The following is a 23781-nucleotide window of genomic DNA, read 5'->3' as shown; positions in this document are numbered from 1 at the left end:
GGGCGCACTCCCAGCCGCCAGCAGAGGTGTTATCTGGCGGCAGCTGTGTGCCACCTGATAGCTGGCACGATGCGGGGCGGGGGGGGGGGGTGCGGGGAGCGCCCCCACCAGCTGCGCCCAGCTGTCCCCCTGGCCACACAGCACCTCCCCAGCTGTTCCCAGTCCTGCAGCTGGGCTGCTTAATTGGCGATTTGTCCCAGAACAGGGAAACAACGCAGTGTTGGTGGGAGGAGGGGGTGAGTATGGAGGAAAAGAGGGGAAAAGCGAGGGAGCCGGGGATGCCACAGGAGGACATGGGGCCATGCGTGGAGGGACTGCCGGCGGGAGCGGAAATGGCAGGCTCGACAGCAGACAGCCAGGAAAGGAGGGAGCCGGAGCTGCGGAGGGGAGGCTCCAGGGAGCCAGGTCTGGATGGAGCGACCCGGGGGGGCCCACGCCTCAGGAGCCAGCAGTGGACACGGCCCTCCAGGCACACCAGTCCCTGAGGAAAGACTTCACTTCAGCTGGTGATTCTTCAGGGCCTCTCAACCCCTTCTCTCTGCCCCTCCAGAGGTTGCCCCTGCAGGTCTATGCCCTGCTGGCTCAGGTCCCTGCTGGCCATGAGGACACCCGGGGAGGGGCTCCCAGAGTCGTGCAGGAGCCTGGTCGGCAGAGGGTGGGCCTCGCTGGTGGTCTAGCCCTCTCCCTCAGCCCGGGGCCTGGAGGCGAGTCCTCCTCTCCTCCTCCCAAGTTGCAGAGAGCGAAAGCCAGAGGTTGCCTCCAGGTCAGCAGGGAAGCGGAAGCCCCTCCCTGCCCTCCGGTCTTGCCTTTCCCCCAGCCCTGGCCCCTGCCCATCTGCCTGGCCCTTCCTGGTATAGCAACATCTGGAAAACACCAAGGAAAAAACTCTCAGGCCGACCCTCGTCTTTCTGCATCACAGCACAAGGCCTCCGTCCCCAGGCCTAACCACACGGACACCTCCCATACAGAGGTCTGCGCTACCTGGCCCCCAGACCCCCGTACCTGGAAGGTAACACACAGGCTGCACCAACAACGTGTCAGACAGAAGCATTCTGCAGGCAGCCTCCTTATACACACCTGTGCACCACACACATGTGCGTGCACACACACACACACACACGGCCCTCCCTCTCCCCCTCTGCTCCACTTGGGCTCTCCAGGTGTGCCCTCACCTCCTGTCAAAACAGGAGAGCCCCCTGGTGAGCCCCTCCTCTCACCAGGAAGGGGCTGGCGAGAGGATCGAGAGGCCTGGCAACAATTCTGCTCACTCGCTGCTAGGCTGTGCTCCTCTCCTTAGACCAGTGGTTATAAACACAGGAAGATTCTGTCCCCAGCAGGCCACAGCCACGCCCGGAGACCTTTCTGGCCACCACACCTAGTAAGGAGGTTTGCTACTGGCATCGAGTGGGCAGAGGCCAGGGCTGCCGCTCCAACACCCAACAGGGCACAAAATGGCCCGGCCGCAGACAATGCTGTGGCCCTGGAATGTTCATGAATGCCCAGTCTGAGAAACTGCTTTAAACCATGAAGACGGTAGAGCGGGGGCAACCTCCCTGAAGAAATACCCAGAGGAGGAGGACAAGGAGGCTCTGAAGAGGAAGCCATGCCCCCCTTGCAGGGCACCAGAGGTTCAGGGCCAGGGCTTTCCTTCTGCCACACCGGTGGGTCCTACTGCCCACGCGTGACAACCCGCCCGCTCGCCTCTGCTGTCCAGGCCTGTGCCCCTCTGGAAGAGTGGGCTGGGAAAGGACAGGCGGTGCTGCCTGCAGCAGGAAGCACCACGGGAGGTTCGCCGGGTAAAACTGAGGGGGACAGGAGGCTGCACACCGCCTGTGCTCCAGGTTGGGCCTTGCAGTGGCGCCCATACCTGCATCCACATCGTTGGGCCAACCACTGGACTGGCTGCTGCCAGCTGCCGGGGAGCGGCCTGTGCCAGGATAGAAGACGTCGTCGACAGGGCTCTCCATCTCACTGTCATCGATGGACTTGGGGCGCTTGGTGGTGCTGGGGAAGGAGGAGAGGGGTCAGGTGGGCCTCAGGTGAGTGGCCGGACTGGGACCCGGACCCAGGAAGCCTGCACTGATGCCCCTCCGTGTGGCAAGCAGGTGCCCGCTGTCAGCAGCATCTCAGGGCACTCCCTCTGTGCCCTCCGCCCAGGTCAGACTGAGAGCCCCCAGGGCCCAGCCCACCCCCTCCTCCTCGAGCCCCTTCTCAGTCCACAAGACCACCCACCGCCATCCACCCAGCCACCCGAGCCCAAGAAGTGGGCCAAACCCTCAGCTGCCTCCTCAGCCCGCCTGCTACTTCCCGTCAGCTCCCACGGCCAGAGGGGGTGAGTGAGGCACTGGCCAGGGACAAAACAGCATGGGGTGACGCAAAACTCAGTCACTGTGATACTATGTTATTTTATATTAAAATACGATTAACTATGGAGATATCATAACATTTTAATGTAATATTCTAACATACCCAAATGAATACTTGAACCTCACAATGAACCAAAATACTCAATTTTTTTTTTTTTAAGGGACAGGATCGCACCCTGTCCTGCATGACTGGCTCTGACCGGGATGCACTGTGCCTACCTCTCAAAAGGCTCTCAACTCCACCCCTCCCTCTCGGGCCGATCCCCCACCTGACTCAGGCCCTCCTCCCCTCCAGCCTGGTGGGAGAGCCTCTAACTGACCGTCCTGCCCATGAACACTGATTCTAGAAGTCTTTCTAGAACACATATCCCCAGCCTCTGTTCCTTGACCCCTCTGGCCTGTGAAGCCCACTGGGGATAGTCCTGGCAGCCTCATTTGGGATGGAGGCTGCTCTCTCTGCCTAGAGCGTCCACCCCAGGCCTGTACCAGCCCCTCTTTGTCTGAGTTCAAAGGTCACACCCCCAGGAAAGAGGCCTTCTCCAGTCCCCACAGGGAGCCCCTTCCAGGCAGAGCCCTGGCCTCGCTTGAGTTTGTGTCTCTGAGGCTGAGCACCTGTGCCAGCGCTAAGCTCAGGGGTGCACCGCAGAGCAGGCCCGGGCTCTGAAGCCAGCGCCCGCAACGGAGGGTAACGAGCTGGAGCGCCCTGCCCGAAGCACCTGCAATGTCTCGGGGCTGGGGGAAGGCCGGGGCGTGGGGCTCACCTGGTGGAAGGTGGGGAGGTGATGGATCGCCGCCCCAGGGTCACCTGGTTTATATTGTAGTAGCTGGGACTCTCCAGGTCTGCCAGCGAGAAGTTGGGCCCTGATGCTGTTGCAACAGGAGCTGGGAAGAAGGGAGAGTGTGATGAGGTCTGGAAAATATGGGCCCCTGTTTCCTTGCTGGGAGCAGCCCCTCGGAAGCCCTGGAGTGAGTTCACTGTGGAGGCTGCTGAGGAAACCTCCTCTTGGCTGAAGCTTGTTGGAAAGATTCCTTGGTTATGATTTTTTTTTTTCCCTCCAAAGCAGTGGAGGTTAGAGGTGGGGCTCTCCAATGCCTCCATTCCACCTAGCCCAGCGCCAGTGAGGCCAAGAGTGTCCCAGGAAGTCTGTCTGCCCCCTCCCCACCTGAGACCCCATCAGTGGGGGACTACATAGGGTCCAAGTCCCACCTCCTCACCCCCATCCCTGCGGACTCAACCCTGGCCCAGAAGGAGGAAGGACTCACTCTGTGATACTCTCACCAGCTCCGTCACATTCCAGACCCCGGAAGTCACAAAACAGTCCTGGAAACTTAAGTGCCCTGAGGAGGGAAAAGGGCAGGTGAGTGAGTCAGGCAAGGCCAGGAGGGGCTGTCTGCCTGTCTCTCCCGATCTCGCCCCACCCTCAACTTGTTCCATCCCATGGCCCGTGTCCCAGCCCCAGGCTGGCCCTCAGGGGTCCTCAGATCTCCATGGATGCGGGGTATGCTCCCATGCGTGCCCTCCCCCATGGAACAGCAGCCTCTGTTCAGCCAAGGGACAGCTGAGTGAAGGGGCTGGCAGGCGCAGGCCCACCCGGCCCCGGAGAGCAGAGAAGGGTACAGGCTGGGGGATGTGGTGGACACAGCGGGCCAGGGGGGCGGGGTGCAGGCAGGAGGGCCGGGGGCACTGACCGTTGGGCAGTGGTTTGATGTCCGCATCTCCTTGCTGGTTTGAACTATCTGATTGTCCGGATTCTGCAGGAGACACAAAGGGTGGGATGGGTCAAGACCAAGTGCCCCAGGCTCAGCAGGCAGGCAGCTGCCCCTCCAGCCCTATGGACTCCTCTCCCCATCCCTTCCTGAGCAGCCCAGGGAAGCCAGGAGAGAAAGAAAGGCTGCTGCTGTGGCGAGGCCGCCCTGCAGACTGCAGGGTGCTGGGCCGCGTCTCTGGCCTCCTCCCAGTAGATGCCAGGAGCACCCCAGTTGTGACAACCAAAACCCAGTCTCCAAACACTGCCTGAAGTGCCCGGGGCGAGCTGCCCATGAGTGAGCCCTGGCCGAGACTCAGGGCAAGGAGGCGCCCAGGAGGGAAGCCCCCGACTGCCCCTTTGCACAGCTGGGTTGGACCCAGGGGTCCCCCGTTCTCTACCCCACTCAAGCTCCAGAGGGAGCAGCCCTTTCCCTCCCTTCATTAATTAGAGCCAGTCCTGCCTGCCTGCGCCACCCCCACCTCACCTTTATGCATACAGGCAGCGCCTGGCAACACGGAGGGGGGAGATTTGCCTTGATGCTGTCGCCCGCTCTGTGCCAGCCTGTCTGGGCTGTCTCATGCCCCAGTGCCACAGCTGCTCGGAGGGAGCCCTGAGACAAGGGCCCATTGTGCGGTGGGAGCGCACAGAGGACGGGGGGCAGGGTGGAGTGTGTGTGTGAATATTTTGCTGAGCTTGGGAAAGCCCCCCGCCCCTGCCCCCCAGGTCCTCAAAGCTTTGTGTGCCAGGGGCACAACGGGGACCTCCAGAACGCTTGCCCGGGCACGACAGCTGGCGAGAGGGTGGTGGAGGGGGCCAGGGCAGCTTGTGGGGCAGGAGAAAGGCAGACATTCAGTAAAGAATCAGCTGCTTGTGGGGGGACCAATGGGGTGGCCTCGGAAAACTGGGCCCTGGCATTGGCCTGGGCTTCGCTCCGCTCTTTGGAGTGACCCTGCCTCCCGGGTCTCACCCGCCACCCTACAGCCGGCCTGCTCGCCACGGAGGCCATCCTCTACCAACCTTGCGGTCAAACCGCTCACACTGGGGAGTGAATAGCAAGGAGGTTCCTGAAGAGTGACGTGGGCCCAAGAGATAGAAGTGGGGGGATCCTGCAGCCACTTGGGAAAGAAGGAAGAGCTCCAGGTGTTGGGGCTGGTGAGCAGAACAGTAGCCTTCTCAGAGCTAAGGCCCTACGATGACTCAGCCAAGTTCCTGGCCCCTTGCATCCATGTGGCCAGTGGGAAAAAGACAGGCTGCCCCAGGACAGTTTCAGGCCCCACTTCCCCCATCCTTTATCTTGTTTCACTTTAAAAAAAAATTTTTTTTTTTTTGAACATATTTATTTGGCTGTGTTGGGTCTTGGTTGCAGCACACGGAACCTTTGTTGCAGCATATGGACTTAGTTTCCTGGCATCATGTGGGATCTTAGTCCCCCAGCCGGGGTTCCAACCCGCATCCCCTGCATTGGGAAGGTGGACTCAACCACTGGACCATCAGGGAAGTACCTTTTTAGCCAGCCTCTACTTTTTAAAAATTCCAAATGATAATAATAATGAATCCTGTCACAAATCAAGCTAACAGGACCCCCCGGCCCGCCCCCTTGCGTTTGGGGTGTGTCCTCCCACACCTCCCTTTGCACCCACCCGAGCAGCAGTTTTAGGGATGGCAAATTCCACCCCAGGTCACTTCTTTGTCCATGGCACTCTGCTCTGGAGAGACTTCCTCCCACGCCCCCGGGGGAGGGCAGTCTCTCTCTGCACGTGAATTTTCTTGTTGCTCTCTCCTCAGCCCATTCCTGACTCTCTGGGTCTGATTCAAGCCCCAGCTGGTCCAGGAGGGAGCAGGCAAGGGGTTGAGGCAGTAGGCGGCCCACCGTAGCGCCTCTGTGGACCAGTGCCCCGAGCCTAATGTCTCTCAGGGCCGTCCTTGCCCAGATGCACAGCTCAGAAAGAGCGCAGCTGCAGGACCCGCGTGTGGAGCCCAGCGAGCCGCACCCAGTCAAGGCTTTGCTGCAAAGGCTTGGCCCACTTGTCCCTGGACCAGCTCAGTCCCCACAGAGCCCTCCAGGCCAGGGACAGTGGTGTAGGAGGGGATGGTAGGAGGCCATCCTATTAAGAGTGGTCTCAGCCCTTCAGACGTGGCCAGGTGGGGACAGAACGCCGCGCGCACGCGCACACCCAGCCCAGGGACAGTAAGACGGGAGAACCCGACAAAGAGATGGAGGTGGGCCAGCGCGAGAGGCAGAGACAAATGGGGCTGCAGGAGAGCGCGGCAGACAGGAAATCCTTCTGAAGCAGGACACTGCCCTGAGACGTGACTGCTGTGATCACTATTAGCCCCATGCAAGGGAGAGGCAGGAGCGGGCTCCGGCGGGCGAGGCCCGCTGCCACGCGCCTGCAGGCGCTGCTCCGGGCGCTGCTGGCAGCCATCTTAGCCCTTGGCAGCCATCTTACGGCTGGCGGCCCCGCCGGGCCACCGCCGCCCGCCCCGGGGCGCTCGGCGCGGCTCCGGGACAAAAGGCAGAGACGCTGGAAATCTGCGCCCGGGCTGGCGGGCAGGAGCGCCGGCCTGACCGGCGGGGCAGCCGGGGCCGGGGCTCCGCCGTCCTGGTCAGGCGGTGCCCCTTCCCCCTCCTGGCCAGCGCGGAGCGAGGAGGTCAGAGGAACGAGGCTGAGGGCTCGCCCGTGAGCCACGCCGTGTGGCTGAGCCACGCGTCCTCAGGCGGCCCCCAGACCCAGAGCCTCGGCTGTTTACCCAGGAGACCCCTGCCCCAGAGAGGTGACGGGGCCTGAGGACAGCAAGGGGTGTGCTGGGGGCAGGCCCTTGCCCGCCGGTCAGCTTGGAGGGACACCTTGGGCAGACCCGGGAGGGGGCAGACAGGCCGCTGGGCCTGTGCTGGACAGGCTCCTGGGGAGGGCCAGGAGATGCCCCCCAGCCCAGAGGCAAGAGCCCGCCAGGCCAGCTTCCTGAAGCCATGGGCACCCTGGGAGCTGTGCCCTCCCCGGCTGGGGCCTGCTCTGGACAGCCCCTAGGGACCAGGAGCTCGGCCCCAGGCTGGCACCCTGGGGAGCCTGACACCCCAGCGCCTGACCCCCTTCCCTGTCCAGGCTCCCTGGGGAAGGGAGGGAGTAACCCCAGGCCTTGGGACACAGAAAGGCAGGCCCCTTTATGACACCCCTTCCCAGGCCCCGCCTCATGGTTGCTTGGCTTTTATCTCACAGAATGGGGCTTATCAGAGCCACCAGCTGAACAAACACACAAATCCACGGTTAGTGAGAGAAAACCCTCCGCCTGAACTCTTTATCTCCTGTTCGCAGGCCCTGAGCACTGCCCCCTGCCAACAGCACAGGAGGCGCCCTGACTGCCGTGCCATGAGGGCGCCTCCCCTGGCCACCCCCTTCTCCCCACGCCCCAGCCCAGCACGTGGGGGCTCTCCCCTGGCAGTCCCTACCAGGCGGGCGTGCATGAGTGAGCTCCTGCCACACGGGAGCCCCCCTCCAGTGTCTGCTTTCTCACTGGGGACAATGGGCCAGCTGGTGGCCTGTGGGCCGGTGGACGGGCAGAGAAAATGTTGGCTGGCACCAGGCGGGCAGGTGCCCGGCTCCATCCTTTATCCTCTCCCGCCCGGCCCACGCCCCCGAGGCTGTCGCTCGGCTTCCCCAGCCTTCCAGGGCCATGTCCCCTGGCAACATTTCCGGCCTCGGCTTTCTCTCCAGCCTGGTAGACGGAGCCGTAGGGACCCTAACCACCCACTCCCAGCTCGGGGCCACCCTGACTGAACCCCAGCCCCCAGGCCTACCACTCTCTTCAGGGACAAAGGCTGCCTTGACTTTCTGGAGAGACTGGAGAGGGGCCGGAGCGGCCAGAGGCACTGCTGCCTCCGTTCAGTCCTGAGGTGACACGTTCCTGCCCCCGGGTGCCCAGGGCCGGACAGCGCCTCCTGTGCCCTAAGCTGCTTTCCACTCAGCCCGTCAAGTGCAGCTTCCTCAAAGCCAAGTCCAGCCACCGTCTGAGGACGGCTGCCTGGGCGTGCAGGCCTCAGGCCTCTGCCTGGTCCAGATTTAGGGGATGGAGAGAATTTTGGAGGCTGCCACTTGTCCTTGATGCTACCAGGGTGGCGAGGGGTGTGTTCAGGCTGGCTCATGTCACACGTGTGTGAGCTCGTGTTCTGCTGCCCGTCTTCCTCTTGGGACTGGGGTGCTCGTGCGGTCCACACCTCAGGGCAGAAGGCAGGACTGCGTGGGGGCGGGTGACGAATCTGGACTCTTCCTAGGTGTGGGACCAAGTGGGCTCCGCAGAGCAAGGCTCTGAGATGGGATTGGCTCTCAGGTCCCAGGCTGCTCGCCCTCCATCCCCTCACGGCTTCAGTCATCCCCACCCCCCGGTCAGCGCTTGTAGACGAGGCCTCGTGCAGCACCCAGACCTAGGCCAGGCTCAGCCAGAGGTTGGCAGCATGGGACCCTCTCTTCCTCAGGGTTCTTCTGTGTCTCCTGGGACAGCCCTGAAGGCCCTGAAATGCCATTCTCCTCGCCCCCAGCTCTGCGCATTCTCTACCTCTGCTCAATTCTTATTAAAGCCCCCGACTTCCTTTCTTCAGCTCCTCGCCTTTCCCTCTGGAATCCTATTTCTGGTCTCATTTTGCTCTGTCTTGGCTCCGTGCCCCTCTCTCTGTCCTTCCTTCTCCTTCGCTTTCCCTCTCTTTGGCCCCCTTTCCTCTCCCAGTCCTGCCTGTTTGCACAAGTGTGTGCGTGTGCACACGTGTGTGCTTCGAAGAGGCCTCTGCCTCTTCATCAGAGCTCTAAGAGGGGAAGCTCCAGCAGCCAGAAGGAGCCCAGAATCACACATAAACTCCAACTGACAGCATGTTTTTAATATATATATTCCCAGCCATAGACAGGGAGATATTTATGGCTCCTACTAGGTGAGGGAGGGATTCCTGCTCACTGCAGCACATGCTCCGCCTCGGCTCCCGCCCCAAACAACTTCTCTCTGAGAAGCAGGCCACATGTAATTCACCGGTTGGCTGCCCCCACGCACATCAGAGACTGAGAGCATTTGTTGGGGGGCTGAGAGGGGCACGTAGGCACAACCGCACCGACACACGCGTACCCAGGCACGTGTATGTCCTAGGGCGCACATTTGCTCTACATCCAGACACACACACACACCCCCCCAGAGATGCCACCAACCACTTGAGGCTGTCCAACAGGGGTGGGCTGAGTTGGTGTGTCGAGAGCGGCGGTCAGCACGCTCACTGCTCAGAGGAACCTCCATTGGCTCTCTCCGGACCACTGGCCTTTGAGGGTGGGGTGGGAGGCCAGGCCTCTGGGCATGCCTGCCCTTCCCCTCCCCCAGCTCTCCCCAGGCCTGAGGTTGGAGAAGCAGGCAAGGGTGTGCTCTGTTCTGGGGGTGCCATACCCTGAAGGACCAATTCTGGAGCTGATCCCTGGCCCTGTCCAGTGGCACACACCTCCTCCCCCGCCACCTGCACACGCGCACACACACCCCTTTCTCTCTCTCTGCAACTGAGGAGCATCCAGGGCAAGAGAAACTCAATCTCAAGGGGAGCCGAGGCCTGGCCTGCAGCAATCAGAGCTGGAGAATGTAACTATTGTGTCTCCTGAAACCCAAGTCTGAGAATCTGAGACACCCTGAGGAGGGGAGCAGCAGATGGGTGGGGGGCTAGGGGAACGGGTCACGGAGGGGTTCTCCCTGTCTCTGCAAACAGAAGACTTGAGACCGAGGAAGTCCTTGGGAATGCAGGGCAGCCAGAGGAGGCTGCGCTCGACCAGGCCGGGCCCAGGGGGCTTTTCGATCTTCCCCCTTTCCCTCCACCACCTCCATGAGCCAGCATGTATGCTCGCAGGAGCTGGGGCCATCCTGGGGTTTTTCTCTCCTCTGTCATCCTAGACCCCATGTGGTTGGAGACAGAAGCCTGACCAGGAAGCATAGCTCTGAAGCTGTGGGTGGGAGTGTGGGCAGGGGCAAGGCAGGGAGACATGTCACTACCCCCCCATCACCCTCCTCGCTTCTCTCATTTCCCCTCCCCTCATGGAGCCAAAGGGGCTCAAGCTTTTGACTCGGGTCACCTGTTGCGGGGAGGAAGAGACAAGTGACAGGAAAGAGAAAGCGACCAAGTTACAGCCTCGACACACGTGGTCTAGATCCGCCCTAGCTGCCCCTGGGGCCTAGGTTCAAGGAAGGCCGAGGGGGTGGGGGCAGCAGGCCCGGCCCCGGGGATCTGGCAGGCAGGGACCAGTGACTCGAGATGGGACACTCCTCTCTCATCTCTGACCCCGATGGCACTGCTTTCCGCCCAGCCCACCCTGCCTCCACAGCTGCTCTCGGGGGTCCCCTGGGGAGCAAGGGCAGAGTCTGGCTACAGCAGGCCTCATGGCCTGGCAGGGGAGCTGGGGGAAGGGAGGAGAAAGCAAGTCCAGGGGCGTATCTGGTGCCCAGAGGAGCAGCAGAGGGGATCTGAAGGCTGGGCTCAAGCAAGCAGCTCCAAGCCCCCTAGGCTGCTCCCTGGTGTGAGCTGCGCCGTGTTCTCTGCCCTGCTCCTGCCAGGGGAAACTTTGTCAGCACTGCGCCCAGCCGAGGGAGGACTAGAGATGGGGCCTGGGCGCCCAGCCGCTTCTCCCCCAGGCCTGACAGATAATGTGCAGCAAGGGGGAGAGGAGGACACCCCGGTGCAGAGCGAGGCGCCCAGCAGGCTGACGGATGGAAGAGCCCAGGACCATCAGCCTGCCAGCCGCCTCTCCAAGTCTGGCCCAGTAGCTAACAAATGAGACCCCCCACTCAGCAGCACTGGGGGTGGCAGGTGGGCCTGCAGCCTCCTCCTGGGTCTGCCCTTTGCAGGAGACCCAACACAGGTCCCAGCAACCCAGGTATCAGGGCTCCATGGCTGCAGGGTGACCGTGCAGGCCCAGGGCTGAGCAAGAGCACCACCCCGGGTGTCAGAGATGTCCAGGGGCTGGGAGTCCCATCCGAGCAGAATTCACACAGAGAGGGAACGAGAGTGAGACATCCCCTACTGCACAGGGCGGGGCCTGTGGTGAGACAAAGGCAGGAGCCCTGGTCCCAGGGCTGCCTCTGCCTCCACCCTGAGCCCGCCCTTGGCACCCCCCTCCCATCCAGGGAGGTATCCTTCTGCAGAACAGGGGGAGTGGGGGGCACCCCAAGGACGAGGGGAAATGGAGGGAGGAGGTGGGCAGCCCACCAAGTGGAACAGGGCTGCTCTGAGTTCACTGCCATGCGCTGGGACCTACGGGCCCAGTGAGCCTGGCCAAGATCTGAACTGTTTCCTCATCTGTAAGATGGAGATTGCACCCGCCCCCTGGGGTTCCTGCCTGAGGAATAAATGAGAAAATGGGTACCAGGTGCTCAGCCCAGGGCCCAGTTCAGAGTAGGGGCTCCTTTCAGTGGAATCACCGATTCCCTTCACCTCCCTCAGCTAAAACCCCACTCTGTCTGGGCTCAGCGCAAATGTCAACTCGGTGGGGCCGCTGTGGCTAACCCACAGCTCCCCTCCCACTGGAGTTCATACTGTTTATGATATATCACGTGCACTTGAGATGATGGTTCTTGGTATCTCACCCCAGAGACCACTGCCAGTGAGCAGAGGGGCTCCCTCAAGACTCGGCCCATTACCCTCTGCAGAGAGGGGCAGGGAGCTTTCTCGGGAAATAAAGGGCAGAGCAGAATGCCTTCTACACATACATCCCTCCACAAATGCAACGGCCGCAGTCCCAGGACAGTCACCACACTGGAAACAGTCAGGGAGAGGCAGGGACAGGGATTGCCAGGAGACGGCAAGGCTAACATGGAAGCAGAGAGAGACTTGTGCCCCTGGATGCTGAGGCTGCTGAGCGCAAAGCCCTGCCCACACGAGCTCGGCGCTGGGCGTACGGGGAGCTGAGGACACCGGGGCACAGGCGTGGCCACACAAGCGGCCGGGTGCCTCTGCTGGCAGCACAGGCTGGTGCCACGACTCAGGCGGCAGCAGGAGCCAACATTTCTGAGAGGGCCGGGGGCCAGGCGTCATGTGGTGCTGGGGGCCCAGAAAAGTGGCCCCCTGGCCCTGAAGCTTCTCCTTCCTCTCCAACCTGATGGACAGAAACTGATAGTGGAGGATGCCCTTCACACCAAGAGAAGGCAGGGCCGCAGCAGAGGGGCCGTGTCCAGGTCAGGGGCCTGCAGAGCCGCTCCCCCACCCCGGCCACGCTATTTCCAGTGCTGCCCTTTCTGGCCCTTCGAGCTGCCCCAGCCCGGCCTGGCCAGACAACCACCCCCACCCCCAGCTGCTCTTAGGACTATTAATAGCGTCCCTACCTCCCAGGGCCAGGCGTCACCTTCTCCCCCAACCCCCAAATACACTTGCCCTTGGTCTAATGATTTGTAAAGGGACAGAGTCCTCTGGGTGCTCATGCCAACTAGGGAAGAGAAAGGGGAGGCAAAGGCTCTGGAGGTCACCTGAGGGACATTTCTGAGACAAGCAGGAATTTAAGGGAAGGAGGCAGTGGAACCAAGAGCAAGAAACAGACAAAAAGACAAAATTAAAACTAACAGAGAGGGAGGGACCAAGACAGAAAATCAGTCAAAGCAAAGTAGTTCAAAGAAAGAAGTCTGCTATAGAAAGAATCAGAGGGGATTCTCTGGCAATCCAGTGGTTACGACTCCGCGCTTCCACTTCAGGGGGCACGGGTTCAGTTCCTGGTAGGGAAACTAAGATTCGGCATGAAATGTGCCCCCCCCCAAAAAAATCAGAGAAATAGGTTAGAGGAGAGGCAGGGAAAAGGGGGAAAAGCAGAGAGAGAAAAAGGAAGCAAAGGAGGAAATGATACATTAAAAAACAAAAACAGACGGGGAGAACATTTTCCTAGAATGATTTAGGAGTGGCTTCACAAACACAACTGCCTGGTCAGCACCTAGCTAACAGCATCTGTCTGTAGGGCGCTGGACAAGGTGAGGGGCTGGGGAGACTCCAGGCCAAGGAGCCCTACCCACCCACTCTCACAATGTTCTGGGTAGTGGAGGAGATGAACAGAAGGAATACCTGACCAGGAAAAGAAAATGGGAAGATCAAATCCCCAGGATTAGGAAATCCACTTTCAGTCCTGGACAGGGGCAGGCCTCCACACTTGGAGCCTCTTCACCTGTTGGAAAGGCAGCTGGGTAGGCCCGAGGATGGTGGAAATAGGAGAGCATCAGTACCCCTGGCCACACTGCACTCCGTGTTCCCCCTCTCTAACTGTGCGCAGAATCCTGCCGGCCCTGCCTCCCACTGCCCCTTCATTGGGAGAATCCATCCAGGGACCCTGGGGGCCTGGAGAAGAAGAAGCCACCCACCTCTGTTCTCCTCTGGGAAGCAGACAGAGGCTACCTGTTTCCCATCCTCAGGTACTCTGACTTCCTTAGCCTCCTGAGAGCACCCAGTCCCCAGGCTGGTAACCCTGGAGGAGGCTCCTCTTGCAGGGGCTGGCCTTGTGTGGCAGAGTCAGACTTGGACTCTGACTTTGGACAGCATGAGAGACCTAAGACCCTGAGCACCAGGCCTTCAGGCTGCGGGTTTCTGACCAGGAGCGCCCCACCAGCCCGTCAGGCCCTCGATCCAAGGCCTGTCAGGGTTTTGTTCATTACACTCCCCCACACCTGAAAGTGTAATTTGAGTGGAAGACTCAAAGAAACCCTCTAATCTTTCCAACTACATAGACCACCCGGGTTTTCCAGGTGGCTCAGCGTAAGGAACCCGCCTGCCAGTGCAGGATACGTGGGTTCAGTCCCTGGGTTGGGAAGATCCCTTGGAGGAGGGCATGGCCAGTCACTCCAGTATTCTTGCCTGGAGAATCCCATGAACAGAGGAGCACACAGACCATCCAGGAGACAGCTGGCTGGCACCTTCCCTCTACTGAGAGCACATCTTTCCTAAAGACCCAAACCTCAGCACACATACCCAAGGAACTGATCTGGAACACCTAGAACAGCTCATACTCCTGTAAAGCCCAGCTGGGTCTGGATGCAGGACTGGACACACTGGCCTCCAGGCCCGAGTTCTGGACTGACCACAGGAAGGAACAAGAGGCTCCCTGAGAAGGGAAGGGCAGAGGTGCACTCTCACAGGCCTCCCCACCCTGGAGGCCTTAAGGCAGCCACCGTCCAGAGCGGCCCCGGCAAAGCATGAGGAATTTGGGAATTTGCCAACCTCCAACTTGGAGCCCTGAGGTCCCAGGCAGGGCTGAATGATTGGGCAGGTGGGTGACCTCCCTGGAGGCTGAGACCTCTCTGGCCGCTGAAGGAGTCTGGGCTTGGAATCAGGAGCCTGGGGTCCAAATTCTAGACCTACTGTTATTAGGCCCCCAGCGTGTCTCCCGGGCCTCCTCTTTGTGCAACACAACCCCAGGCTTGCCTCAGAGGGCACGGGGAGACGTGAGCAGGAGTTTTTACAGTGAATGAAGCGGGAAGGTTTTATGCACTATAAAGCGCCACGCACACATAGGGAGCTGCCGACGGGGAAAAGGGGCCAGCTTCTGGGACTATGTTTCAGGGACGGCGGGGATACTAAGGAACAGCGGAGGGGCATTTTCCCCACGGAGTACAGAGGCCGGTGTAGGAGGCAGCTCCCCAGACTTAGGGCTGCGACAGTTCAAGCCGCTAAGGGGACAAAATGATACTGATCCTACAAGCCTGGCAGGTGCCAAATTTCCCACTCACAAGGCTCTGAAGTACCGAAAGGGACTTCCCTTTCGGGGGCTCGGGTTCCGCACCCCCGAGAGCGGTGTGCTGCACTCCCCGACTCGGCAGCTAGGTGGCACAGCGAGTTAACACTAGCTGCCCTCCGCAGGCTGCGGCCGGCGCGGAGGCGGCGGCGAACTTGCGCTCAGTCTGCCCTGGGCTGCAGGGGCCAGGGAACCCCTTGCTCAACGGCAAGGTCCGAGCTGGCCCCAGGAGGACGCGGCCGCGCTCGGGCCCCTCGGACCCCGTGTTGTGCGGCCCGAGGCTGCAGCTCTGGTTGCGGCCGCTGCCGAGCACATCCCGTGATGAGATAGGAGGGCCGAACTTCCCGTGCTCATTGATTAGGAACAGCTTGCGGTGCGGGGGCCGGATGCAAGGGGGCCGGGGAATGGGCTAGTGAGGAGAAGCAGGAGGTAAGAGAGGGGCTGCCAGGTGCACGGCTGGGAGGGGTAATCCAGTGAGCTCAGGCTCCCTCTGAGCCGCCGCCGCCGCCGCTCTGAGCCCCGGCCTGCCTCCCCCAGCGTGGGGCTGCCCTGGATGTGGGCTAGTCTGCGGCTGCGTGACCCCTGGCGTGTTCCCAACACGCCCATGACGCCCCCACCTTCTGGCAACACGCCTCTGCGCCTGATAAACGTTTGGAGAGGAAGGTTTCTTCCTTTTTTTTTCTTTCCATCTCTCTCAAAAAGTTAAAAATGGAGAGTAAAAGTCAGAGATCAGAAACCAAAAAGAGGGATAGAAATGGAGAAAAGTCAGGAAGAAAAAAAAAAAAAAAAAACCTCAACACAGGCCAGCACTCTCGCGGCGGTGGCAGCAGTCGGGCAGGCACACCCTCCCGAGGCTGGCGTGGAGAAAGGCCCCTTTGTTCCGCAGCGAGGTTAGCCGAGGTGAGGCCCGCCCGCCCCCTCCCCCCTGACCCTGGGCAGCGCAGATCGCTTCTCGGGGCCCCCGGACTGGGCTCAGCTGCTTCTCTGTCCCCCCAGTTCTCCCGCCAGTCCTCCTCCCAGCCAGTGCAACAGCCCAGCAGACGGGGAAGGGCTGCTCCCTAGCCTCTGCCTTGCCCAAGCACCAAGGGTTACACATGTGGGGCAGGGCTGGGCTCCTCCGATGGGCCCCTGGATGCCCCTGATGCCAGACATCAGCAGCTTGTCCAGGCTGCTCTTTAACTGTGGGGTCCGGGGGACAGATTCTGCACACAGCCAGACCCCCACCAAGGGATGGGCAAAAGAGGTGATTCGTGCTAGAAGATGGTGCCCCAGGAGGCGCAGGCTGACTGACCAGGTGCCTCTTGCCCACAGCGAGGCCCCAGGGTGTCTTGTGTACCCATTACAGATATGGGCTCTTTCCAGTGCCCTTGGGCTCTGGGAAGGGGTGGCTCCTGCAGGTCTTCCTCAAAGCAAAGGCTGGGCTCTGGTGCTGGGGTTGCCCTCAGAGGAGAGGCAGCGCCTGAAGTCACTCCATCTGATCCCCAAGGAGGGGCCAAAGTGGGGTCATAAAGGGGGGCAGCCAGTGGAGAGACAGCAGAGGGGTGGGAAGGGAGAGAAAGTAAAAAGCATCCCTTTGTCTAGCAGTACACCTGCCCCCGCCCCCCCAGCCCCGCCCCAGCCCCTCTAACAGCTCACGTTGGACAGGGGACCTGAGGGATGGCTGTCCTGTGTGTCACTCACTGTGTGCCCACCATGGGCACCCTGACCCTGTCCACTCAGGCTCCCAGCCACTCAGCAGGGATGCAGGCCTCAGACTTTTCAGGCACAGCTTGGCGGCTTTACACTTGGCCAAGAAGTTTCCACCCAGCAGCCCTCTCCAGCTCCCACCCCAGGCCCCCGGCAGCAGAAATCCTGGAAGGAGGGACTGGTTAGATCCTTGTGCTCCAGACAGTCCCCTGGCTTCATGCTGAGGGGGTACCTGTTCCACTGGAGGCCCCAGCCCCCCACCAGCAGTAGTGGAAGGCAAGGCAGTGACAGAGGGGAAGAAGAGTAAGGTGTGGCTGACCTCGCCCTCCCCAAGCGAGGAAATGGGGGGGTGGGGGTGGGGGAGCAGCTGCAGCTGGAATCGCAGGAGCCTGGACTGTCCTCTATGGCATCGAATCGGCGAGGAGAAGCTGCAGCTCAGATACACGGTGTCCTGCCAAACCCCAGTCCTTTAATTCAATTAAGTGCGGGACAGACTTCCCAGATTTGTGTGTGTGTTCAAGAGCATGTGAAAAGCCGAATGTGTTGAATCCCGGGAGCTGAGATCTTGTGTGACTGTGTGCACACATGTGGATGTGTGAAGCCTGACGGTGGAGGAGGGAGATGAGCGGATGCGAATGGTGAGGGGCCGGACAGGGATGGGGCAGAGCGGCTCAGGAAGAGTGAGCACCTACATCTTTTTAGAGAGCCAAACTCCAGACCAGGGTTCTCAACCCCACCCATGGACCCTTCTCAGGTGGAGCCGTCCTGTGCAACAGCAGGGGGTGTTGCTGGCCTCTGCACCCTGGGTGCCAGTAGCATCATGCCCCCTCAGCCGGGACAGCCCCAAATGCCTGCCCACGGCCAAGCGCCCCTGAGGGCAGTGGTGGAACCCACTGCTCTGGGGCATCTGTTGACAACCACAGTCTGTGTGTTTACTACCAGGACTTCGCCTCATCTCTCTCCCTTTGTGGAGAAGGAAATGGCAACCCACTCCAGAATTCTTGCCTGGAGAATCCCAGGGACGGGGGAGCCTGGTGGGCTGCCGTCTATGGGGTCACACAGAGGTGGACACGACTGAAGCGACTTAGCAGCAGCAGCAGCAGCTCTCCCTTTGGGCTTAAGCCCCAGAGTGCTTGGCTTCCCAAGTGTCTCGGGTCTGGTTCTTTCTCCTGAGATAGTCTCCCTACCTTACCCATCTGGCCAGAGGAGGTCTAGAGCTACTCGGGCTCAGCAATGGTTTAATAAAGCGTTGGTGTCTTAGGAAGTATAGCAGTGGGGGGAGCCCGCGGACAGGTAAAGTGAAAGCTCAGAGCTTTCACTCCTTAAAAGTCAGGAGCCAGAGGTCATGCCCAGGTCCAGAAAGAAGCCTGAGTTCTCCATCGCTGGAGGTGAAGCCCACAGGAGAGATGTGGACGTGCCTGAGTGCAGACCCCTGGGAAGATGCCCTGCTCTGCCCCCAGAGGCCAGCAGAAGTCCTGCACAGCTCCAGCCATCAGACCACCCTCCCGTTTGGAGGCGCCAGAGAAGCAGGCGTTTAGGTGTCCCCAGCTAAACCCCAGCCCAGGTCAACCCCCCTCCCCTGTTCCTGGGGTCACCTGTAGCTTTCCTGGTGGGGGGTGGAGGGACCCAGATCCAGCAGCCCTTCTTCCCTCTGGCCCAGGAAGCCTGCCTCTCTCCCTGGCCCTCCAGGAACCCTGAACAGCCCCCTTCTGGGAGCAGAGCCAAAAAGATGGAAGAAGGATGTTTATAAGCTGCTAAAAGGGAAAAAGGAAAAAAGTGGGAGGTGGGGCAGAGAGGCCCAGGCTTCCAGGTAGTGTGGATGGGGCCTCCGTGGGGAAGGAGCGAGGCCACCTTCCTCAGGGACCCTGCCGTCCAGCTGACCTTCTAACTGGTGAGATGGCGCCTCCTGCCCCACCTAGCTGGGCCACAGCCAGGCAGGCCTAACAGTGTGCACACGCGGCAGTCTCTCACCCCAGAGGGCGTGCGTGCTAAGTTGTTTCAGTCCAACTCTGCGCGACCCTATGAACTGAGGCCTGCCAGGTTCCTCTGTCTGTGGGATTCTCCAGGCAAGAATACTGGAGGGGGTTGCTCTGCCCTCTTCTAGGGGATCTTCCTGACCCAGGGATCGAACCTGGGTCTCCTGCATTGGCAGGCAGGTTCTTTACCACTGGCACCACCTGGAAATACCCCACAGTGGGCTGCCAAATGACGGCTTCTTGACACTCTTACCCCGACCCACAGGACTCTAAGACACTACTGGTTCTAGCTTATGCGCCACCCTGCCCCGCCCCGACCCCGGCCCCAGCACACACTGCTCAGCCTAGGAAGGGCAGAACCAGGGAAGGGTCAGGGCCCTGCAGATGGGGGGCTGGGGTGTGGTGACAGGAGCCCAGCTTGGTGGGAGCGAAAGCTGAGTCCCCAGCTCACAGGGCTCACAGGGCTCGGCACACAGCTAATGGGAGGCTGGCAGTGGCAAATTGTTGTTTACTTTTAATTAAGTAAACAATGTCGGCTTTCCGCCTCCTCCCCTGCCATCCCAGCCAGTAATTTGGGGGATGACAATGGGGCTGTTTCCTTCCTCCTGCCTTCTTCCCTCCCTCCGAGCACTCCTGCTCTCCCCCGGCAGCAGCCACTGAGACGCGCCAGAGCCGAGGCTCCACGCGGTGGGGAGGGGGAAGAAGGTCCAGGCTGACCCACTGCCTGTGGGGTCCTGAGGTGGCAGGTACTAGGGGGCACGGTTCCACTGGCAGGTTCTCTGGAGGGCGGCAAGGGGAGCCTTGCCCTGGGAATCTCTCAGCCTGTAAGCTGTAGCCCATTTTCTTTCTGCTCCCTCCCCCCACAGGCCTCCTCCCTGACCACCATCTCTCAAATCCACAGAACGGGTGATCCAGAGTCTCTGGTGGAAGCAGCAGCAGAGGCCAAAACGATGTGAGCAGGAGACATCCCCAAAGTCGGATGGGTCTCCCTCACAAGCAGCCACCAGGCAGGACCTTCTGGTCTGCTCAGGCAGAACGGGGTCAGGCCTGAGGCTGCTCAGCCTCGGGGGCCAGAGCTCACTGAGCCGACTGGATGCCGGGCAGTGGGTACCAGCTTTTCCTTGAAGCAGGGCTGGCTCCACGGCCTGGGTTTCTGCTCTTCCTTATGGTGAAATCCTTAACTTTTGAACAAGGGGCTGTGTGTTTTCATTCTGCTCTGGGCCTTACAGATTCTATAGGTGGTTCTGCTCAGAGGCCCAAATGAGTGAGGAAAGGGAAGAAGAAAGCCAAGAAGCCAGTCTTGGTCTTTCCCCTACTGAGTCCCCTAGCCTGGGGTGGGGCGGGTTGGGGGCAGGCGCTGGGCTCCCCTCAGTGAAGAGGCAAGCCAAAGGGGCCGAACCCTGAGTCTCTGTGAGAGGCTGAATCTCCAGTGACTCCACGTGGGCAGGCAGATGGGCACAGGGCACTTATGTGGAAACAAAATGCTTCGCACATCCTTCTCAGGAAGACTGTAAACGGGCCCACCTCTCCAGGGCACAGCGGAGGCAGGGATGGGAAGCGCCTCACCCCCCCCCTGCCTCTCAGGATCAGGCCTGCAGGTCCTGAGCCCAGCCCGGCCTGGAGCTCATTCCTGTCCCCTCCTCCCTGAGAGGCAGAAGACTCCTCCAAGGTGTTGGGGGTTGGGGGACGGAGTCATGTGCAAGCCCGCTCCTCCCCCTGCCCCCCTCACCGCTCCCCCACCTCCTTCCAAAGGGAAGGGCGGGACTACGGCGGTGGAGTTGGCTGGGGCTGGATGCAATTTCAGCCACAGAGCAGGGCTCCCTGGCTGGAAGCAATTTTCTCATTAGGACCCCGGGCTGCCTGCACGTTGGTTCTCAGCCCTCACTCCCCTCCTGCGAAACCACACCCCACAGGCCTCCCCACAGACCACTCACACGCACAGGGAACCCATGTGAGGAACCCTCACACTGTCAGGGGGACGACAGTGGGGTCAGTGCGGGGGTGGGGGCGGGGTGCAGGAGAGAGGTACTGGCCCAAAGCCCCTGCAGGGGTGGCCAGTGGAGAGATCAGGGCTCCTCACCCAGCAGCTGGCCACCCGCTGCCGCCTGTTTAGGGCTCCCCAGCACAGAGGCACAGACAGCCGCCAGCCCCTCCTCGCTTGCCTCAGAGAGTAAGGATCCCAGCCCCCAGGACCGAGAGCCTGAAGGCTGGCTTCACACCACACTCCCAGCCCATCCCCTTCTTGCTCAGCTGGGTTGGGGGCGAGCAGATGGGCTCTGGGGAAGCAGACCCCCTCCCCCAGCCCCAAGGCTGCTCAGAGTAAAGGGTGGTCTCAGGCCAGGGAGGAGGGGGGACCGAGGCCCTGTGAGGGGCGGCTCCGCGCTCGCGCTCCGCAGACACATGTGGTTGGACTTAAAAAGCTATTAGGGAGCGAGGCGCTGGCGGGAGTGTGGCCGGCCCTCACACCAGCAGTGGGGAGGGGAGGGCAGATGCCGAGGCGGTGAGCTCAGCACCTCCCGCTCCCTCCCCAGCAGGGCCCCTGGACTCCAGGAGAACTCGGGGACCCTCACTCAGCAGGAGAAGGGGGCGAGCCCTCGGGGGAGGGCAGGTGTGCTGCTGGGCCCGGGCGGGCACAGATTCCAGGAGGTGCCGCCATCCGAGGGCTCTAGGCTGGCCTTGGCGACCTCTGGGGGCAAGGGGACAGTCCCCAGGGGTTATTCTATGGCTCGGCGGGCCCCAGGAGAGCACAGACAGGTTCTCGGCCTGACTTCAGCTTTCTTGGGGTGACAATGGGCTGGAGGTCTCCTGTGTGCTTGGCAGGGCTGGGGAGCAGTGATTATTAGGAGAGCGGGAAGGGAAAAGTGAGCCCCACCCATCACGAGGCCAGAAAGAACCGACGGAAAGTTCCCTAGAGCTGCCAGCTTGTAAAAAGCTTCTTTTCTTTCCAAATTATGAACATTTTTTAACAACGGGGCGGGGGGACGGGGTAGAAAACTCAGAGCAGCAATCTAGGACTTCATTAGGACCGTGTGTGACCGTGACTGACTGGTGACTGAAGGTGACGGATGCATATGGGCTGAGTGTCCAAGAGTTCTACTCCAAAAGCCCAGCCAACACCCCCTCCTCGGTCCCCTTATTTTCAGAGACCTAACTCTCCTTGCCCCATGCCTAACCCAGAGAAGGCTGACACTGCAAGTGGTTGTCAAGAGGGGCAAGGGACACAGAGTGGAACCACTCCTGGGATTGGCCAGTCACTTGCTAAAGCTCCAGGTCCATCCCCGAAGGAGAACACCCTGGGGTGCTGAGCTTAATTAACACCCCCCTGGAATAGGCCTTAGGCTCTGGGTCCCCCACAGGACCTGAGTGAAATGCTTCCACCCAAGGCTCTTGATGTGGCTTCCCTGGTGGCTCAGTGGTAAAGAATCCACCTGCCGATGCAGGGGACCCAGATTCTGTCCCTGGGTGGGGAAGATCCCTGGAGAAGGAAATGGCAAGCCACTCCAGTATTCTTGCCTGGGAAATCCCATGGACAGAGGAGTCTGGTGGGCTAGAGTCCATGGGGTCGCAAAAGAGTCAGACAACGACTTAGCGACTAAACAACAACAAGGCTCTTGAGGTTCTCGGAGCTGCTCAGCCATTCGCTGAGGTCACTGACAGCCCCCCAGCCCCCTGAGGGAGCAATGCAGAAGTGGGGAGCTCAAGTTACACAGTGCCTCCGCTGTGTGGCAGGCAGGACCTGGGTGTTTGGGAGACATTTAATCTGTTTGACAACCCCATGGAGTGGCTGTTATTTCCCCCCAATTTTAAAGATGAGAATATCAAGGTCCAGTAGAACCAACTGCGATCACCAGAGCCCGAATGGATGGCATCTCCACAGGTCTGGTGGCAGAGCTCCCAGCACTCCTTCTCGGGCCAATCTGTAAACTGGAGGCCTGGGAGCTGCGAGGGGACCCCAGGCAGGGCAGCAGAGAGGAGACTGCTCTGAGCCCCAGGAGTTGGGCCGGTGGGGGAGGAGCTGACCACAGAGCTGGTGCCGGATCGTGCTCAGGAAACACGCAAAGAATGCGGCTGGCAAGGGGCCAGTGGGCCAGGACCACAAAGAGGCCTTTGTTTTAGGAGGTGTCCAGGGAGTGGATGGACAGAACAGCGGAGGTGGGGGCAGCACCCCTTGGGGGTTTGCCTGGGGAAGGGCAGCCATGCCTGCACTGTCCCCACACACCGCCCGCTCCTGTCATCCCCTGCTCCTGGCCCCTGCAGTGGTGGGTTCTCGTATCCGGCCCCAGACTCCAGGCGAGAGAGCCCCTGGGGCCAGGTTCCCCCATTCTCAGCAGCCCCCACCTTGGCTTGAGGGGTGCTCCATGCTCTATCCCGAATCCACCCTTCTGGACCCCAGAAGTCACTTCCCCTGTAATGTGATGCTGCAGTTCCCTGGAGCCTCTAGGCCTCCCAGCGCTGGCTGCAAGGAGTGAGGATCCTCTGAGTGAGGATGAAGGGGTCGGGGCTGAGAAAGGGGGCCTCGGACCTCCAGGTGGGCCGTGTGAAGTACTGGAGAACCCGTGCCCCACTAGTGGTCCCTCTTTTCCACTATGGGAGAGAGGGAAGGCCTTGGAGCATGTACCCTCCTCCTTCCCTCTCTGTAGTTGCAGGGTTGCTCCAGCCAACCTCTTCTTGGCATCTGGAAAAGTTTGGGAAACTTTAAAAAAATTTTTTCTGGAGTTTGTCTATGGTTCCCCAGCCTTGGGGAGCCACAGCCAAGAAGAAGGGAAGGGGGAGTAGGGGGCAGAACAGAAACTCACCAAGAGAAACAGAGCAAGGCAGGGAGGGAGGCAGGGAGACCCAGGGGGACCCCACCAGCCAGTCTGGCCCCTGAGTGGCCTGACCCTGTGGCCTGCCAGCCTCTCCACAGCCAGCAAGAAGGACCCCCACAAGACTGTCAAGCCGACCCAAGCCCCCCAGGCCTGCGGTGCCACGCCCTGCGGAAGTCCCACCCAGCACACTGCTCAGCCTCTTCCCCGGGACGCCCCTGCCAGACACGTGTGGACCCAGGTGGAGGGGCAGCCAGTGTCTGTGACCTCCGGAAAAGGAGAGGGCATCTTAGGATGGGCAGCTAGAGGCAGTAACAGCAGCTGGAAAGAGGGACTGAGGAGAAAGTGGGTGGGCTTTTCTGTCAGTAGGGTTTCTACCTAGGTTTCCAACTCCCTGTGAGCAGGAGGAGGGCAACATGGGAACTGGCAGAGCCCCCCAGAGCCCAGCAGGACTGCCCTGGGCCCAGCAGTCTCCCTCTTCTGCTGAG

At 60.8% G+C, this 23781-nt stretch overlaps 1 protein-coding gene across 10 annotated transcripts in view; it reads right to left on the bottom strand.

The window, feature by feature from the left end:
* NFIX (nuclear factor I X) overlaps positions 1 to 23781 on the bottom strand; it is a 97377-nt gene that overhangs the window by 19532 nt on the left and 54064 nt on the right. For all 10 annotated transcript variants that reach the window (XM_043466852.1, XM_043466851.1, XM_043466847.1 and 7 more), the window contains 4 exons: positions 4056 to 4118; positions 3630 to 3704; positions 3128 to 3248; positions 1868 to 2004 (listed from right to left, as the gene is read on the bottom strand). In XM_043466852.1, coding sequence (XP_043322787.1) covers positions 1868 to 2004; positions 3128 to 3248; positions 3630 to 3704; positions 4056 to 4118 — 396 coding nt within the window. The remainder of the gene's footprint in view (positions 1 to 1867; positions 2005 to 3127; positions 3249 to 3629; positions 3705 to 4055; positions 4119 to 23781) is intronic.

Source organism: Cervus canadensis, chromosome 4 (genome assembly GCF_019320065.1).
Source record: "Cervus canadensis isolate Bull #8, Minnesota chromosome 4, ASM1932006v1, whole genome shotgun sequence".
NCBI classification, from domain to species: Eukaryota; Metazoa; Chordata; class Mammalia; order Artiodactyla; family Cervidae; genus Cervus; species Cervus canadensis.
This window is presented reverse-complemented; position numbering and strand designations above follow the sequence as displayed.